The sequence below is a fragment of the Anabas testudineus genome, chromosome 16 (assembly GCF_900324465.2).
Source record: "Anabas testudineus chromosome 16, fAnaTes1.2, whole genome shotgun sequence".
Lineage (NCBI taxonomy): Eukaryota > Metazoa > Chordata > Actinopteri > Anabantiformes > Anabantidae > Anabas > Anabas testudineus.
In genome coordinates this window covers 5067379-5087321 of record NC_046625.1, presented here as the reverse complement: position 1 = coordinate 5087321, position 19943 = coordinate 5067379, and the positions used below count along the sequence as shown (strand labels likewise).

Here is a 19943-nt window from a genome sequence, read left to right as displayed (position 1 = left end):
ATCTGGAGTTATTCAACAATGTATAATGCAGAAAGGTTAGGGTAATACAGAATGACACATATAACAAGTATTTAGAATAAGGACAGGCAGCTTGGCTCTGTTTATTTGTTATCTATTGATTTTATTTCCATTCTGCTAAAAGGTTTCCATGTTTTTTGTGTCTGCTGCTCTACTGCTAGTTATTTGGTAGTTGAGGTTTTCTTCTGTCCTGATTCAGCGCCTTGCTTAATGACACAGATGTTTCCTGGTGACATTAATCTACGTAGAAGAAAGTCTCATAGCGCCACCCTAAAACCTCAAACAAGTTGAGTTTAAGGATAGGATTCAGTTAGTCTAAAAAAATAAATGTCCAAAAATATGTCTCAACAGTGTAAAAAATGCCAAAGATGACATCAAAGTTTGTTTCATTCAGTTTAGTAACGAGACAATGAATGAGACAAACTTAGACCAGGAATAAAAGACCATTTAGACTGCCTGTATTAATTAGTGAATAGTTAAAATTATTTTCTGTTATTTTTTTGTCATCTGGCTAATTGGTTTAGCTCTTTAGCTTTATGTATCTACTACATCTAGAATGTGGAAAACAATCTTCAGGTCATTATATGGACAACATTCAATTCTAATTTTATGGAATTAAATCAATCAGCAGTGATTTTGTTGGTTTTCAAATAAAACACAAAAGAAAAAGAAGCGTAACATTGTTGAAATACAATGAGAATTTATTCAAACGGTGCAAAAAAAGTAATAATTATAATAATAATAACCTAACATAAAATCTGATGTTCTTTCTACCCAGATTGCACTGTCACACAGCCTTAGAGCTCTCCTCTCAAAACAAGAAAATTAAAACTTTAAAACGACTGAAAATAAAAGCAGATCAAAATACCAGGACAACTGAAATCAAGTTAAAATAATGCACAAATTTGGTAAAATGAATTGCCATTTACATGCAACAGCTCCAGTCCCATGCAACTTGAAGTATTCCATGTTAATTTCACTGAAAAACGAATAGTCTGTTCCCACAGAAATGACAGCGTTGTACAATATATAAAAAATATAACGGGTCTGTTGTGTCGCAAAATTAATTCTGAGCCATTTCTCTACTAGTCTGGAGGAAACAAGCTGGATCAGCAGGAACATGTCATGTTTTAGCAAAGCACGGATTGGAGGCTGTAGAAAAAAACAACAACAAATAAAATGTACAAATGAAAAAAGCAACAAAACAAATAAAAACCAGACTGTGTCGTGTGAGAAAGAACATCCTAAAACATCTGAACTAAACATTCCACAAGGAAACCTATTTAAAAAAATCTCACTATAAATATATATTCTCAAATGGTATTTTGTTAGGTCAGCGTCGAGGAAAGTAGTTTGCAATGAGCGAGCCTCAAGTAACAAAGAGGCCCATGTGGGAGTTGCCTTCGACAGCCAAAATATGACTTTCAGGGAAAAATTAATTCCACCCCAAATCCAGGCTCTAACAAGCTCGTCATACCTGTTTCAATATCCAACAATATACATTCTTACCCTTTAAAAACACTGAAAAACTTTGGGCTTACAAAAATAACTTGGAACATATTTATACAACCTTCCATTGCTTTTTTTTCTTAAATACAAAAAAGTCTGCCTGTAAAGTCTGATGTTTCACATGTTTTTGAGGCATTCGTTTCATTGCAAAATAATATAATGAAAAAAAGATGGTTTTGTAAGCTAATTATTACTTTGGAGAAAAAAAAAAACACAATAAGCACACATACACATTTTTCAACAGACATCACCTTCCCACAGCGAGGGAACATTAGATGGGTGTATTAAAATGTTCAGTGCATGGACAAATGTCAACATACGTAAACACAGCAAATACAGATGTTTTTTTGGGAGGGGAAATAGCATGGCTTGAGTGTTTTATTGTTGTCAGTACTAGAGTGTTACTGTAAATGCACAGGAAAAAAAAAACTATCTGCACATTTGGAAAATATTCTAATATAGCGTTTCATAGTTATCACTATGGAACATTTTGGTTATTTTTGTTTGTAGTTTGGGTGAAGGGCACAAGGGCGAGCGCTAAATGCCGAGTTAAAAGATAAACAACACAAGGGTGCCCTCATCTGGGCAAGGCAGTGAGTTGCATACTAAATTGTGCTTTTCTAGAAGACATAATGCCAAAAAACTTCAAGAGTAGAGCAACTAGTCTCACACTACCGCAAAAGAAATTCCTCAACATTACTTTTAATAGGGGAAATAATAAGAAAATAGTATTTAAGTAGTCAATTTGACATTAGTACAACTAAAACATAAAAATTGAAATAACCAAGGATAGCCAGTATCAACTAGTTGACACTTTTTTTCTAACTTCAAAGAATAATGCCAGTTTTTTTTTTCCCCAATCACTTCAAGACAAATTCAAATAATAAAATTCACGTGCTAAATTTTTTTGGGGGGGGGAGTTGATACTAAATGTTTGTCTTTCACAACGTACAAAACTGGACTGTGATGCCACAAGAACAAATGCTGGAAAAGGCAACTAGGAAACTGAGTTACATGGTGATGCTGGCACCAAAATGCTGTAGCTCTACAGTAACTGAATCTTTTAGAGAAAACTTTCAGGCCTGTGCCCCTGATTTCTCATGAACAGAGGTGGCAGTGTCTGCAGAGAAGAGCAAGGGACAACAGTTAGGCCACTTCAAAAACAGAAAAATATATATATTTTTTAAATCAACGGACATCAGGAAAGTGCTTGAATTTGTGCAAAAACATATTACGCAACTAGCTTTGGCAGAACAAATGCCAGAAATCAAGAAACCGCTTTCAGTAGAACTTTAGAATTAGCATGACTAAACCAACCAATAAGTACATGTCCTACTGTATTAGTTAGGACAGGATTGAAATATTAAGTTAATGTTTTGTGGGATAACAAGATTATATTAAAAATGTTTCTAACCCATCAAACGGAACCACAACTTGCTATCTGAATATGTCAATAGAGTGCAAAGGCAATGTGAAACAAAAGCATGTGCCTCGCTTTGCATCATGCAAACAGAAATTGGAGCGGTGCTCCAAAAGTAAAAACGTTAGAATAATTTAAGTAAATGGCGTGGTATGAATGTGCTGAATGTGACATTTTGACTTTGTAGTGTTTAGTATTGCATCCCCACAATGGGTTGGCCACAATGAAATTCAGAAAGAGGAAGACCCAAATAAGAAAGTAACACTCCAACACACTTGAAATACTCTGGATCAGGCTCTAGCAACAGTATCTTACCATAGTGCCAGGTTGTCTTTGTTCTACAATACCAGTGTGATTATATTGTAAAAATAATGGGACCACTTGCTGCTAATCTTCAAAAAGGTGAAATCGTCATTTCCAATTAATAGATATACAAATTGGACAAACATTTTTAATTGTTAAGTGGCAATTATTTTGCTGTAAAGATACTGGTAACAGTTGTGTTAAATGCATGGACATTTATGTTTCCATTTTGAAACAGTAGCACCACAGCAGGCCACAGAACGCTTAATCATTAGCATTGCACTGTAGTTTTAATTTGCATTATGCAAATGGTGACTGATGAAAAAGCCATTCGACAAGGATTAATTTTGCGGTTTCCCGAGGTACATAAGACGCAAGCATCTAGTAACAGTAGTGTAAAATCTGTATAACACTGAAATCACCCTAACAGGATGTGACATCCCTTAAAAATGAACCAATCCAAACATTATCAAAGACCACAAATGAAGTGAAGACACTCATTCCTTTTCTGTTTGTGCTTGCATTACGGTAAATGTAGTAGTGTGAGTCTGACTTAGTGTTTATGTCTGCATGTACTGTATGTGTGTTGATGATTATGTGCGGCACCAGCCATATACATTCTCTCCACTAGGAGGAGACAGTAGCAAGGCGCTCAACTCTGATAAAAGAGGAGAGCCTGCAACTCATACACACACACACACACACACACACACACACACACACACACACACACACACACACACACACACACACACACTCGTACACAACACCTGCACAAGAGCCACAGCAAAATGTAACAGAAGTGCAGTTAGTTTATTCTATGGTCTATCGCGTGACCCCAGCTCTCAGAAACCACTCCGTTTATTATGTAGTTTTGTATCAACTCACTTTCTGACATTGTTTAACAAGAAGTGACACAGCTAAAAAAGGGATGAAGCTGGTTGCCTTTCTCTTGTCCACTCAGAGGCTGAATCAGCCCCAGCCATTATTTTCAAAATAAAAAGGCCACTCATCAATTCAAGCCATATACAAGGTCTATTCAGAACCTGTGGATGGCTGATTCTGTCTCCCTCTTCTTCAACTCTTCCCGGTAACAGCAGGAGCAGTAGTTGCCCGTCTCGGGGTGTCCATAGTAGGTACAGCTGGGTGTTCGACAGCGGCTGGACTGCAGGTTGGCCAAACCACCAGCGCTGCCAAGTGAGTAGTGTCTGACTGGTGGTTGCCCCGCCCGAGAGTCTAGGTTGCAGCGCATGTCCCGGAAGCCGTTGGTGTAGCTCACACCAACTAGTTCAGCCCCAGGATAGTCTGGAGGGTCAAACTCAGGGGCGTATGAGGGCACAAGGTGAGAGGGACTCAGGGAGGAGGGACCTTGTGAGTTATTGTACTGGAGGTGAGAGGGAACCTGTGTTGTGGGGCAGTGGCGTGGAAGGGTAGCGTATGAGGGGAGACCTGGGTAGGTGGTTGCTGGAGAGCCACCAGCTAGCTGGCGCCGGGTGTCCATGTAGCCATGCATATGAAGGTGCTGTGTGAGGGGTGCTGCAGCAGGAGGTTGTTCTATGATAGAGGGCCGAGGGATGGGCCCAACAGTAGAGTACATAGACGGGCTCAAAGGAGAGGACTTGAGATGATTAAAGGAAGGTGAAGAGCTCTCTATCAGCTCCTCTTTGGCCTCATAAGGCCGGTAACTTAGCTCTGTACCACCAATCGCCTCCTTCTTAGATGGATGAATGCCATTAGTGACACTCTTCCTTTCTGCATCACGACGCTGTTGTTCTTGCTCGGCCCTAAAACGCTCCTCTGCATCAGCCAGGTAGTGCTGGATCATCTCCTCTTGGAATGGCTGCCGGTTGCTGGTAGTGAGAAGGCTGGCAAAGATAAACTTCCTCTCACCTTGCATGGCGGCTCGCAGGATGCCGAGGCTGACCTTGACATCTGCACTGTATTTGTAGGTCTCACTCTCAGTGCTGCTTCCGCCACTGCTGCTCATACTGCTTCCTGTTCCATTAAGACGCTCGCTACCTGAGGAGGGGGAGCCTTTCCCAGAATCCTCTGAGACGTGGGCTGAAGGCGAGCTATCCTTGCTGCCCTTCCTCCCCCTAAACGAGCTCTTCTTCTTCTCTCCACCCTCCAGCTTGGCACCTCCCGCTCCAGCGTTCTTTCCTGTCATCAGTCCACCCACGTTTTTCTTCAGCTTGCTGCCCAGACTCTTACCAAAACTGCCAAGCTTATTGGCCACAGAGTCTGCCCTCTTCTTATCTTTATCTTTGTCCTTCTCCTTCTTGCTTTTGTCCTTCCCTACTGTTCCCGTCCCTGTCACTCCACTGCTAGACGAACTAGATGAGGAAGAGGAGTTGTTCTTAGCCAAGGATGCACTTCCATTGACCGTTGTTCCTGTGGTTGTGTCACCGTTGCCATTGGAGCTGCTGCTTACTGATTCCTTGTCTGACTCTCCTGAATCAGGAGGCGTGCGAGCATCCTCTCCTGCTGATGCTGTGGGAGACTCAGGCTGGGCCAGAGGGGCTTGCTGCAAGGAAAAAAAGCAAAAGCATATGTAAAAATATACAATATTCAATATTCAAGGAAATGAAGTTTGGTTGTAGTTCACTTCTAATGCCCTGGGAAAAAAAAAAATCAAGACATAGAAAAATTAGTGATTCATGGAGTTGTTGTTTTGTAGAGCAATGCAGTAAAATACAAATGAGTCACTTTACAGATTTCATTTCTACAAACACACTACAGAAAATGTAAAATAAAGAATGCTGTATTTAGAAATAGCATGACCTACACAATGACGCAGTATTGTGATTTCAAACAAGGAGCAGTTATAGAATATGCAGCCTTTCAGCAATAACCGCAGCAATGACCATCACACAGTCACACTGTGTTTCTTTGCTGAACAGAACAATCCCCTTAAATGATATTTTAATACAGGATTTCTACGGCAACCAGTACCTGCAGCTTAACCATGAAACTGCAATGAATGTCCTCCCAAGATCCCTGGTCTTAGCATTTGGCACACAAAAGGATCTTTGTAAGTGTGTTTGCATGGCGTGACTTTATGACCTAAATGGTCCAGTGTAGTTTGCTTGAACACAAAGTTTGCACAGCAGTCAAGGGACTGCTGGTCTGGTGTAAAAATATAAAAATCTAACCCTTGTTTGAAATGAGTGCAGGAAATAAATGCTAATGGCAAGCCGCTGTAACACGTTCAGTTAGCATCTATCTGATTAGCATGTTATGACTTAAGGTTTCTTTTTTATTACAAAGCTGATAAAGTCTTTTGGATACCAGCTTTCATGGTTATCTGAAAAATAATTTACTGTTCCTTTTTAATCACTAATTTATATTGTTTCTCGAGGCAAAAACACTGTGAGTCAAAACTGGATGTCCAATAAATTTCATGATTAATCCAATTGTCTGATCTAGTTTTATACATCTTCCTGCTGGAGAAGAGCAAACATGACTGGATGCATGGACTTTGGTCTTTACCTCACAGGGCAGGGGCAGCCACGTGACCGTCATGTAACTGTGTAACATCTGAAGCTTGGCCTCCAAAGAAAGAGCCACACTATAGAAAAAAGGGCGGAAGACAATTCAAACTTCAGTTAAAGGAGAAATCAGGTCATCATATTTTTAAAAATGTTGTGCTCTTCTTAATGTTAAATCACTGAAAGATAAATCATGATACAAGAACTAAATGCCAAAAAAAACAAAAAACTAAACAAAAATTCCTACAGTAAAGATCACAAATAAAAAATAAACGTATCAAATCTGCAATAAAGTACTGTAGTTGAGAAGTGTAGGGTCAAAAAACAAAGGGAGAAGCAGACATGAACACACACTGTTGAAATTATTGATATTGATCATTGTGGGAAAAATTATGGGAAATATGAGAAGTATGAGAAATAACAGGATAACGATTAAAGTTGCTAACTTGATCTTGATCTTATCTACTGATAATGTTGGTCCTGTTCCTAAATGTAGACTGATTATAAAACTGAATGTTAGATTCTTACACAGCTGCTGAACAGCAACTGGTAATTTGACTCTAAAGGGTACAGTAAATGGCAAATGCACTAAACACACAGACCTTTTAACTCAAAGACCTTTTCCAAACAATGTTAACAGCCACTCATGTAATATCACCTCTGTCCACCATTTTATCAAAAGAGAAGAGAAGAAAGAGAAGACAATCAGTGTCTTAAGTGAATAAGGTGGAGGGTTATTTTTACTGCGCTGCTATTTTAGTGTTCCTGCTCCTGCTCCATTCATAGAAGGTATTTGAAGGTAATCTTATTTTTGCTGGCGGTGAATGTCGCTAATCTGGTGTCAGAAGTCAATCCCTACAAACTGACACTCAGCCCTAAAGCGACAGCTGTCTATCAAGAGTGTACACATGCTTTTTTATCTGGATCCTGGATCCTTCAGACAAATTGGTAAAAAGCACTTTGTGTACAGTACATTCAACCTGACAAAAATAACTGTCTGTGAATGTGCGATATTCTTTTTTAGGACACCATACCTCGCCAACATCACGTTGTCTGTGTCATCCTTGCCCCACTCCCAATCTTTCCCAGGATCCACAGCAAAGTGCAGAGGCAGCATTTTGTGCTCCGAGTCAGTAAGAGGGATCACAACTGCTGGTAGAGATAAGAAAAAAGTACTCTTACAAAAAAGATAAACCCTTTCAATCCAACACTCTGGATTGTCTACAATTAGAAATGTCTATTAGTTTGACCAGTTTGGTTTCTTTGATTTGATATTTTTTTGTGTGGTAAATAATTTAATGTAATATAATGGACTTTTTAAAAAAATTCAAAGTACAGGCTTCTGTGTGCACACAAGTAATCAGGGTTTCTCCAAAATGTCACTCCTTTAAAATGCTCAAAAACATAATAAGCAACATTAACACCAACATGGTAATTTGAAGTATATTACATGATTGAAGTAGTAGTAGTTTTAAATTACATCTTGATTAAATCGGCATCTTTAAAACTTTACCCGAATATGATTCAAACTTCCAAATCAGCAAGTGGTCATTTGTTTGCTTGTTTACTTGGTGCTAAGCAACAGAGATGACTGGATATACTCAAAGGCCCTATGGCTATTAGTCACCATTCTTAAATAAACTTAAAGACCCATCAAGCAAAGGCACCAAGCAGAATAAGAAAGTGGGTCACGGAACTAGTCATTTACTTTTGTCTTTAAGCAAATCTTCTTCTTAGATCTTAAATCTTCTTAGGAAGAATTTACGTACGTCAGTGTAACATGCATGATCACTGATTAAAGATGAATGATGCAGAGCATTACCTTGATCTTTGGAACTGTCCTTTTGTTCCATAGAAACCAGGGCAGAAAAGTGTGCCTGGTCGTACGCCAGGACCAGGGGTGAGCGATGGCACTTGGCAGCTGGCACTTCCAGTGGTAGGTATATGCCTCCAAATGGGATGGGAGCAAAGGCTAGAGAAGAGAAAGGTGGTGGAAAAACGTGATCTCAGCTCAGCTGCTAAACCAAAAAGGAGGCTGGAGGTTCATTTAAATCTACATCCACATTTCTGATAAATATGAGTGTTGCATTATTTCCTTAACAAGAGTTTTATGACCTCTAATATCAGTAAATCAACCCTGCAAAGTGTCATCAGGAGAACAAATTGACAGCTATTCAAATTATCAAGCTATTAAGGCAGTTCACACGAAGGCTGCAGGTGGCTTTCAGTGTTTATAATATGCAATATTTGGCAGTAGTCTATAGAGACTGTTTTAATCTCCTTGAGACACCAGATGGGTGTTGTGTACTCCATTAGGAAACCTCAGGAAAGTAATAAATCATTTTCCACTTTGTAAAAATAGTTCATGCAATTATTTTCTTCTTATTATTACTATTCTGCCAAGTCTTGTTTAAATACTGCAAATGACAAAACTAATCCATCTACAACCCAAGGAGGATGAATTCTATGATGAAATATGAACAATATGATGAAATACAGTGCATGAGGCATCAGCAATGCATTACCCTCTCCTCCAGAGTCCCTCAGCATGGTGTCAGCCACCACCACTATTGGCCTCCTGAGGACGTGAGCCAGGACAAAGACGTGGAACTCCTCTAAACTCTCATAAACTGGTTCATCTGAGGACTCCGCCCTGAAGAAAAACAACAACATGGCTTTCAGTAAACAGAGAGACAGTTATTTATTCTGTTGCAACCAGAGATAATCAAAGTTTCTCAAAGACTGTAAATTTAATCTGTCTTTTTAATGAATTTCTTATGAGTGATAATAACAAAAAATGTGGATTGTAGACTTTTTGGTGGACCACAAACAAAATCATAAACATATGAATTTGGGATTTTTTGAGAGATACTTCCACTTAAATTCGGTTTACACGTAAAAAAAAACAATAAAACCTTAAGGGTTTGAAATTTAAAGCTCTGTCAGTATACTTAACCCACTGAACTTATGTTTGCTATAATACATAACAGATGGACTAAAATGAGGGCCAGCCACTTAGTTCTGATTGTGAGCACAGTTGTTTGTTCATGATTAAAAACATGAGTGTGACTAAGTGTGTGGTGGGTTAACAGTCCATGCATTGTCTGAGCCAGATCTTACCCGCTGGTGCCGTTGGTGCTGTAGTGTATTCTCGGCTCACTGGAGGCTAGCTTCAACAGTTCATTCCACTCTTTCTGCCACTCCTCCTCCGTGTACACTAGGCCAGACTGAGGAGAGTGGAAAGATACAAACACACATACACACAGAGGCCATTTAGAAAGGGAGTGTCAAATCTCACAAAACCATGCACTGACATTATGGCATCTTACCACAAGGTTACATACTCATAATTAAGGAAATGTTTTTAACTAGAGCTTTTACAGAGATCATGGAGTAGCAGAAGTGTTAGCACCATCATGCCTTCAACCTTCATAAGTGAACATTTGAAACTGCTCACTAACACACAAGAAAGCTTCCCAGTGTAGACACAGTTCTCTGCTTTAGCACACCGAGTGGCTCCATTAGAACAAATTTTGGTTTAAGTGATGTGCTTCAGGATACGTCAGATGTAGCTACTGAAGAATAAATGAACAATAGCTAGGTGTGGGTGTCCACTTACAACATGCATAGTGTGCTATTGCACTTGCTTTCATGGTGGAGAGCACTCTTTGTGTTGTGTAATAAATGCTCTATAGCTCACCTTATTGTATTAGAACGTAAGGTGCAACATACTTACAAGTTGGCCAGTATCAATTTTTAGGATTTGAAAGAGTAAGAATAGTAGGTGGAGCCACTAGAGCTCAGCCTTGTCTTACTTTTCTTGTGTTGTTTCTTGTTTACGCTATTTTTGAAGGAGCTACAATTGCATATAAGACAGAAACCTAATAAGCATTAGGGACCTCTGTGCATTTGACATCTCCAGTGTTGTATAGTAAACAAGTGACTGTGGGTTGACATGCACTATCTGGCACATGAACCATATAAAGGCCTTTACTTGTTCACTCTTCCTGTATATTTAATTATTAGCAAGAATCCTACATATTAACAAAGACATCAAACAGGCATCAAAAGCTCACAAACATCTCTGTGGTTTGGCTTTGGACTCAAACATTTATCAGAGAGTTACAAAGATGACCTAGAGAAATTTGCAGCCTGCATAACGCACCTCTTTGTTCTGCTGGGTCTGCTGCCACCTCCACCTGCGCTTCAGTGCCTCCCTCTCCAACCCGTGATCCATCAGTGCATACAGGGACTTGCGTAGCATCAAGTCACGGTCGTGAAAGCCCCACATTCCTGCAATAGAAAACACATTTGGGACAATGAATACCCATAAACAACATTTTGTGTACAACAGCACTTGAAAATGATAAAATAATAAAAAGCAGTCAGTCTTTCTTTATATTTTTTATATTTAAATTCACTATAAGCCATTGAATGACATTGTTAAAAGAGAGCAGGTAGTATGAACATGTATATTAGTCTTACATCTGCTATCCAGTAGATGCACTACAAGGCCTGGAACAATGCCTGCACATTAGTTATGGTACATTATTAATTTTCTGCACTAGGGTTCCTAAGAGGGCCACAAAAGCTAGGTGAATGTACACTGCAGGATAATAAAACACAATTAAAGCTCAAGCTAACAATGGAGCTTTCATAATGAATGCTAATGAAGCATTGGTCTAAATGATACTGGGATCTCGTTTGAAAGGTCTTTGATACTCACCAAGTGAAGCTGCGTGTAACAGGCAATTTCCATCTCCACTTGTTGCCAGAGGCAGCAGACTCTGACAGTTAGAAACTACTTTTGTCCACCAGTTCAGACGTCCTGCAGGAAAATAAGAAAAAATAAACTCAGTTGTTTGGCATGGAGAGAACATGCACCATGTAAGGACCCTTTAGCTGCAGCTAAATGGAATTCAACCACCACTAATTTTGTCATTTACTTTTTTCCTAGTGGGACAAGTCTTCGAATTTAATTCCCAAATTATGTGGGCTGGTATCAGTTTTTCTCACCAGCATGCTCCAAGGCCACCATCATTGACTGCTCAATAAGATCCCTCTCAATGAAGCCACGGAAGTCATCACGGTACACAGTGAGGTCTGGTAGTTGGAAAGTGCACAGGGGCGTATCTAGGAGGGGCTCACTGCTGCTACCTCCTGTGCTTGAGACATGAGAGCGAGCCAAGGATACAATGGTTGAGCTGGCGTGAGAAATACCCCTCGACAGGCGCTTCTCTGCGGCTGCTAAAAGACAGTGGATAAAATATATATTGTTTTAAAGGTAATTCATTTTAGTCAGCTAGCAAACTCAGGAGACATTCAGGACGAAGTTCCTAAGTACTGTTATTGTCTGTCTGTAGTGTCTGCTTTCAGTAGTTAGTATGTGACACCATTTAACTTTACTGACTGAGTCCAGCACCATAAACTGCTAGTACATCCATCAGTCCATTTATGTTATATAACAAACATTTTACTTGCCAGTGGCCTCACCTTGCACCACCTCATCTTGGCGGTGGAGTATAGGCCGTCCTACCCTGGCCATCTCCTTTTCAGGGGGTAGGTATGTCCTCTCCTCTGTGAACGAATATGTGAGATTCCCAGCATGCACCTGTCGCAGCTGCTCAAAGTCACTGAGTGCAGCAGTGAAATCCCAGTTCTTGCCTAGAGAGAGGAGAGGAATATGAATAACATCTGTCAGAGCCAATGGGTCCAGTTTGTATGTGAGGCAAATAAATATTCACAACAAGCAGATGCAATGATACACTGTCTAATCTTATGTAAAGGCCACTGGCACATTCCTAAGCTTTGGTAAATACCAGAATATGAAGCACATCTCAGGTTTCTGGCTTGATGTTGTTTAATGTATTGCATTACATTTTTAACCCATATTCTTACATGCAACCTGTGATGCTGCTAGGCAACAGAGGCTCTGCTGACTCCAGCTATAACTTCCTTCTGATAATGTATCCTAATTAACAACAACAACTCAGAGACACTGACTGAGACGGCAGTCAATTTGTTGTTTATAATGTCACCTGTCCCAGCCCCCTTTTTCTTGGCTCACACATATAAGGGCTGGAACTAACAAAGATTAAATTAAAGGATAGAAAGGATTTATACACTTTGTGACTGGGACACTTTGTATCATTCTACAAGCATAACAGTGACTAAGAAATTTAAAATATTTACTTTTCCAGATGTTTTCTCTCTGAGACCCATAGAATAGTATAATACAGAACTCACCCTCTAGCAGATCTCTGGCCAATCCTGGTTCAGCTCCAGTGGAACGGACAAAGTCGGACAGGACTGCGTCCATATCCACAGTCATGTGATCATGAATTCACAAGTTGGTGGGCTGTGTCCAGGCAGAAACAAAACAAAATAAAACAAAACAAAGACACTGACTCTGTTCTCCCTGACAGAACAGCAGGGGAAGGGGTAACAGGGACCAACCCGCTACCTTGAACTTCTCTTCCAGTCACACCTGAGAAGACAAAAGATAGAAACTAATTTAAAGTCACCAGAAGTTAAATATTTTCCAGAAAGATTAGTAACAGCTTACAAAAGATAAAAGCAGTGTTAAAGCTTTAATGTTTACAACAGTGAGAGGCACCCTGCTTAACCTCGTTTCAAATGAAGGTCTGGCCTGGTTGCTTTTGAACGTGACACCTCTCTAGTTACTTGTCCCACCCACGACAACAGCTGTGGCACAATAAAGAGAGGAGGTTTCACAAAAGTCATTGCTCAAATTTACAGTGAAACCCTGTAACAGTCAAATGACAAGACGTCATTTCATCCTGTGCTTCTGTCACAAGTCCTGGCCTTCATTTACGACCTGTCGAATATGTACACAGACAAGAACTCTACCTAAAAAACAGATTATAAAGGTCTGAGCAGGAACCATAAAACACTAAAACCATATGCAAGAGATCATTTGTGAGAAGTGTTCAGCAAATAAACAATATAAAGTTAACTCGAATCTGCCTATATAATAATAATAATAATAATAATAATAATAATAATAATAATAATAATAATAATGGAAAATCTGGAATTATTATACATATCTAAATTAAAGTACAAGGAAAAAAACATTATATTTGAAATGGGGTAGGGAGGCAAATCCCACTCAGTATCGTGTTCGTTTTTAAGGCACATTTGTTTGAGTGGCATAATTTTGGGAAACTATACTTTCCAAAAGGCCCTTCTGTAATCAGTGAGACAATTTTACTCTTTACATTTCAATAATAGATCCAAAGCATCCATATCAGTTGGGCAGTGAAATCAATACAGAAACATTATCAAGGCTGAAAAAAAAAGAAAAAGTCAGCTCAATGGACCACTGACACAAAGGATGTAAAAAGGCAATCAATACACAGCCAGACAAAAGGCATGAATAGAAGTAGCCCTGGCTAAAATGATGCACTTTGGGGACCAGGCTAAAGCTAAAAGGCTTTATTTTAGCAGGAAATATTCTGATCTTCTGCACATATGGTCTTTCAGCTGTCCTTTGAACCAAACTTAGATATATGTGTTCTTTTTCCATCTTTCCAAGCAGTAACACTGTGGTGCCTGGGAAAGAATAATACAGTATTTACAATTTCAAACTTCTGGTAAATGATACACATACACACTAAGAATTAACTTTCATCCAAGGGCTGCAACACTAAAGACACGTCAAAGTTACCGCGCATGCTATTTATCAACATTTGTTGACATTGCAAATCATCATTAATAATCACTAGTATTAGTTTTGTAGACGAGAACACATGGTACTGCATTTTTAAATAGATGTATAGACAAAACAGTTAATCAAGAAAATAATAAATAATGATATGCTAAAAATGATAAATACAGTATTCTACATGTAGTCATAATGTTGTATAGGTATTTTAAATACAAATTCCATCATCTACATGACAATGTAGAAACTCAGTATTGAATGACTTTTTTTTATTTATTTATTTTTTTTAAATCTACCTACAGTCATCTATTCCCACCCAGTGTTCCTGCCTCATCCCTGACTCAGTGAACTCTTTTCCACTGTGCCTAATGAGTCACGAGTATACGCTTCTTACACCTCTCAATCGTTCACTCACTCCACGCTCTCCCTACCTCCCCCAGTTTCTCCATCATTATTAAAAGCCTTTCTCAGCCAGCAGAGTATTTCTAGAGGGTTTGCTGCAAAGACAGGAATTCAGCAGCCTACCCTGCAGGGTCTCTAAACATTCTTGCAGTTAGTCCATTTGGTTATATTCAGGTCTACTGATCACACCAACTAAAAGATTAAACACTTAAGCAACTGAGGCCAGTTAATCATCTGAAACCACAGGGTATGAAAACAGGATATGACACATTAAGAGTGACACAGAGACGTGTTAAACAGTGCTCTGACCATACTGCAAAAAAAAAAAAAAAAAAAAAAAAAAGACAACACACAACACAAGTGAATATGTTGCTATAAGTACCAGCTAGAAGATGTAACATGAACCAGTTCAGGAAATGCAGTTTGTTATCACTCTCCACCTCTCAAAAAAGAAATGCAACACAACAGCTTACATTTCTCTAAGGCTGGATTTTACATCATTTAAACAGCATCCTTGTTGTTCTCCTCTTTGTGCATTGTTTGTACATAATAGTGAACAATACTGTGTGTGTGTATATATATATATATATATATATATATATATATATATATATATATATATATATATATATATATATATACATATACATATACATATACATATATATATATATATATATATATATATATATATATATATATATATATATATATATATATATATATATATATATATATATATATATTAAGCAAGACATTTAAAGACAGTGAGCTGAGCTCTGGAAAATTATACATGTTTTTTGCTATAGAAAATGTAAAGTTACATCATAACGTGTGGGAACACATTTGGACAAACTAATAACTATAAATACCATCCATATCCATATGACTTAGCAACACAAGACTGGATTACAGACCCTGACCCTGCACTACCTCCACACATAGTTAGCCAGATAAGTTAAATTATTTCGTTTTCAGACAGTGACGACGTGAGTTTAGGGGTTATAATATCAATCTATAAAAGCTATTGAACAGTTTTCCTGCGGCAGGGTTCAAGATCTGCTAATTCACAAATCAGCAAACTGTGAGAGTACAGTCATGCATACAAATGTTAGATGGCACTACTCTTTTGTCACTCAAGTCGCTCAAGCTGCTGGTCAAAATCAGAACAAAGGTCAATTTTCTTTACCAGAATAACCGACCATATCTTTTGCCAGACAAACCAGAGGGTTTTTTAAAGGCAGAATTATTGTCACACATGAGGGTGATCTGAAAGGGTCTATGTGTCTCATGTGAACTTTTTGACCTTTATTCAATGACTGAATGCAGACAGCATGCTGCCCGGCTTTGGTGGACAAGGTGATGTTTAAAATTCAAACTGGTTATTTAATTTGATGTTACTGACATAAAAACATTTAACAAGAGAATCAACGAGACAAACACAGAGAGCAGAAGTAAAGCTGTAACCTTTTTAGTAATTATGTAAGGAAACTCTATCCAAAAAAGAAAAACCACTCTGAGACTCTGGACATCAAACCATGAGTTTAACATGAATGACTCTAGGTATGACACACATCAAACACTGTATATGTTGCTTCCATAAGAAAGTAAGCCCAGAATACTACAGACTAAATGTTTTCCTACCCCGATGAATAAGTCAAAAGCAATATCAACAAACAGAAGTGTGAAGTTCTGAAGTAAAATAAACAGTAGCACCCACAACCCTACCTTGATTGACTCTGTTGTAAAGCCACTTGTTGGTTTACTTCACAGCATCCCATAAATGTAATCCAATGGTTTGATTAACAAAGCCTGTTGTTGGCCCACTATGTACAAATGACTGGCATATCAACTGCCAAACAAGGCACCGACAGCCGGGGGAAAAAAAAAAAACAGTGGAAAGGGCGATAAAAGTGAAGAGCTGTGGACAGAATGTACCGACCCAGACCAACAAAAGGCTGGCTGTTGTCACTGTGGGCCTGTAACATCGGCCATTCCTGTGAGCCCACTCTGATGAATCTGATGTAATGTCACATGGCTCTCCATCAAAACCACTTATTAAGAAAATGCCAGTCCCACAAGACCTCAGATGTTACACCATAACATCACAAAATGACATGTCATATTTAAATTATTTGATTTGAGATCATCTTCAAAAAATCTGATTAGTCTACATGAGTCAAGTGATATTAAGGAAGTGGCTGCCTGTCTTCATTATGGTTACTCCCTACATTATAAAACTTGCAATCTAATTAAGCCTGCAATTAACAATTATTTTAAATTATTTTATGATGATTCATGATTATTCGTGATGTCTTCATCATATGTCTCATTTTGCTCCAGTCCAACTAACCAAGAATAATTAGTTTACAGTGATTTTTTTTTTATAAAATTGCTAGAACAAATAATATATTCTGAAATAAATTCATAATTATTTTTCAGTGGATAGCCTCGTAAATTGATCAGCCCTAAACATAGCATAACAAACATAAACAAACGTACATAAAGTAACTGACACAGGAAAACCAATTAGGGCATCAAACAATATAGCTACAATAAACTTTAAAGACTTCATAAAATGCAATATCAATTGCATATATTGATGAAAAAGTCAGATTTTCAGATTTCTTTATAGCACTGATGGCAACAGCTAGAGATCACACACATCACAAGTGTGCTTGGAAATATTAGTAAAGCTGATACAAACACATAATAAATGAAAATTAATACCCTCTAAGTATGTTTTTGTTTAGTGGTCAAAATGTTCAACTTGGCAGCCAGGAATCAAATATTCTCCACAAGAAAGACCCTGTGTGGATTACTGGCTAACATTAACAGCACTGGAGCCAACACAGGGCAGTCAGTGATTTGTGTCTGTGATGGCTGAGCTTTTGTCTGGCAGGAGGGATTACGTAACGGGAGCTACTGATAACACGTGGGTGCTGAGCTGAGGGCTGGGAGAGTGGCCTGGATCATTGAGGAAGACAGCGAGGTCACCATAGCCCACTGTGTGAGCCCTTGGTGGGCTGAGAGGGTCCATTCACTGCTGGGACTGGGGACACAAGTTTGTTTTGCTAGCCGTTAGATTATTTATGAACAAAATATTTTTATACTCTTCTTATGGAATATATGCACCCATGTTTATGATGTTTCTTACATCCACATGTGGAAAAAGAGCTCAATACAGTCACTGCCTTCTTCTGACCAATGAGCAGCTGAACTGGATGAGGTTACGCTCCTGTCCATACTGACAATAACAGGAAGAGAGGGGCTATTTATTGTAGTCTTATCTGTTGGTGTTCAACAAGCCCAATTTTCCAACATGACAGAAAAAATGATGCTAGACTACATGTTATAGTTAACCAGACAGAAATAATATGATGAAGCTGATGAGTCAATACAGGAAAAAGGGACACAGGCAAAATGGTGAAACAACTACATAACCAAAAGCTACAACACCAACCAATTTTAAGTATGATCTGTAATAAAACACTAGTCTGGCTGGTTCCAGACATCTGAATCACTAACTTTAAACTGGTATTCAAGCTCCATAAAAGGCCAAAGAAATAAGCACAAAGACAAATCTCCCACAGCTGCCATTACTCCTCTAATACTATCTTTAAATTAATACTTTTTGTTTTCATTTCATGTTCAATTCTTTTAAATACTGTCTTAGTTATATAATACTTATTCTTAAATGTTTTCCTTGCATGAAAGCATCTGGAAGAAATGTCTGTTGTTGTCATTGTTTTTGTTGTAATAAAGTCCAGACATGATCTACCTGTGTTTTTCCAATGGGTTATCAAGCTGGTCTGATGAATTAGCAAACACAAACACAAAAGAGGACAAAAATATTTAACACAAAGTAATTTAATAATGTGAGAAAGACTATGCCTTAAGCGTAGTACGTGCAAAAGGTGATACTGCTCAAAATGCTTTGTCATGCTTCACTGCATAGGTTAGCTGCTCATGCAAGGTCATTCTGTACTGAATGACCTAAATTATAAGAACAAAGCAAAATGTACCTTCTTACTACTGAAGAAGAGCAGTGTTAACCAGTTGTGAACAAATACTACAGCAGCATACACATTTGCTAATTTAAAGATTTATGATGTGACTTTATTTGCCAACAAAAATGGCAAATTTCAAGAAATTATTTAGTGCAATAAAGACTCAATCAATTAGGAAATGAAAGTAGGTATTACCCTTGTGTGTTGACTTTGGATAATCTTGTTTATTTATATTTGGATCACAAGCTTTCACAAAACCTGACTCTCCACATGCCTTTAAAGGTCTCTACGAAGGAGAGAAACAGGGTTGTGGACTTTAACCTGTCTATAATGGAAGATTCACTGCTTCATGTTTGGCTCAGAGAGGATACAACTGTCATGTGAAACATGAGCACTGCTTTATAATTAAGAGAGAAAGGAGCTGGGTCAAAGAACAAGTGACGTATGCTTACCTCTGAATAGATATTTAACAATGACCTAGATATACTTTATTATCTGGACAGTCTGTGGTGAGACCTAAGCAAATTTGGGACAACTCAGTTTAGTTTCTGTGTAATGGTCAGGACCAGATGAATGTCCACATCTATAAATGTGTCACTTCTATTTTAGTTCAATCACATAAACCTTTCCTCTGTTCTCAGTGAATGTAACACACCCTCTTAGCCTCACAAAACTATATGAGTAATGAGACAAAGGGCATAAAGTAAGCAAACTCAGGAAGGCAAGATGGCTGATGGCAGCTGTAGCAAGAGTGATAAATGGGACCTCAGTGCTCCATCCACACCAAACCAATCCTTCTAGCCTTTGGACACAGCAATGAGCATCAACAGCTCCAGTCCAGCCAGCAGTACAAAAAAGCCAAACTATATTTAAATAGTAATTTTTCATTACATTGTTTACCAAAGAGCACAGACAAGTGAATCAGTAAAAACTAATGGTTTAATCAATTTTTAGATGGACAGAAAAGTAACTGACTAAGCCATTTTCATTATCATCTAATCATTTCAGTACTATTTAAGCAAACATCTTCTATTCTGAGCTCCTCGGGCTGGGGATACCTGCTGTTGATACCTAAAAACTGTTGGTTAACTACTGTGGAATGTGAA

General features: G+C 38.4%; 1 protein-coding gene across 9 annotated transcripts in view; it reads right to left on the bottom strand.

The window, feature by feature from the left end:
• Window positions 1–701: 701 nt before the first annotated feature.
• Window positions 702–19943, bottom strand: part of otud7b (OTU deubiquitinase 7B) — a 29276-nt gene continuing 10034 nt past the window's right edge. For 3 of the 9 annotated variants that reach the window (XM_026371899.1, XM_026371898.1, XM_026371897.1), the window contains 11 exons: window positions 12985–13225; window positions 12220–12402; window positions 11755–11985; window positions 11465–11566; window positions 10904–11031; window positions 9859–9965; window positions 9264–9391; window positions 8561–8710; window positions 7773–7890; window positions 6740–6818; window positions 702–5774 (listed from right to left, as the gene is read on the bottom strand). In XM_026371899.1, the coding sequence (XP_026227684.1) occupies window positions 4290–5774; window positions 6740–6818; window positions 7773–7890; window positions 8561–8710; window positions 9264–9391; window positions 9859–9965; window positions 10904–11031; window positions 11465–11566; window positions 11755–11985; window positions 12220–12402; window positions 12985–13069 (2796 nt within the window). In that variant the 5' untranslated portion in view covers window positions 13070–13225 and the 3' untranslated portion in view covers window positions 702–4289. Of the gene's footprint in view, window positions 5775–6739; window positions 6819–7772; window positions 7891–8560; window positions 8711–9263; window positions 9392–9858; window positions 9966–10903; window positions 11032–11464; window positions 11567–11754; window positions 11986–12219; window positions 12403–12984; window positions 13226–16555; window positions 16577–19943 lie in introns of those variants that run through there. The other 6 variants (XM_026371900.1, XM_026371901.1, XM_026371903.1 and 3 more) reach the window with 6 other exon arrangements.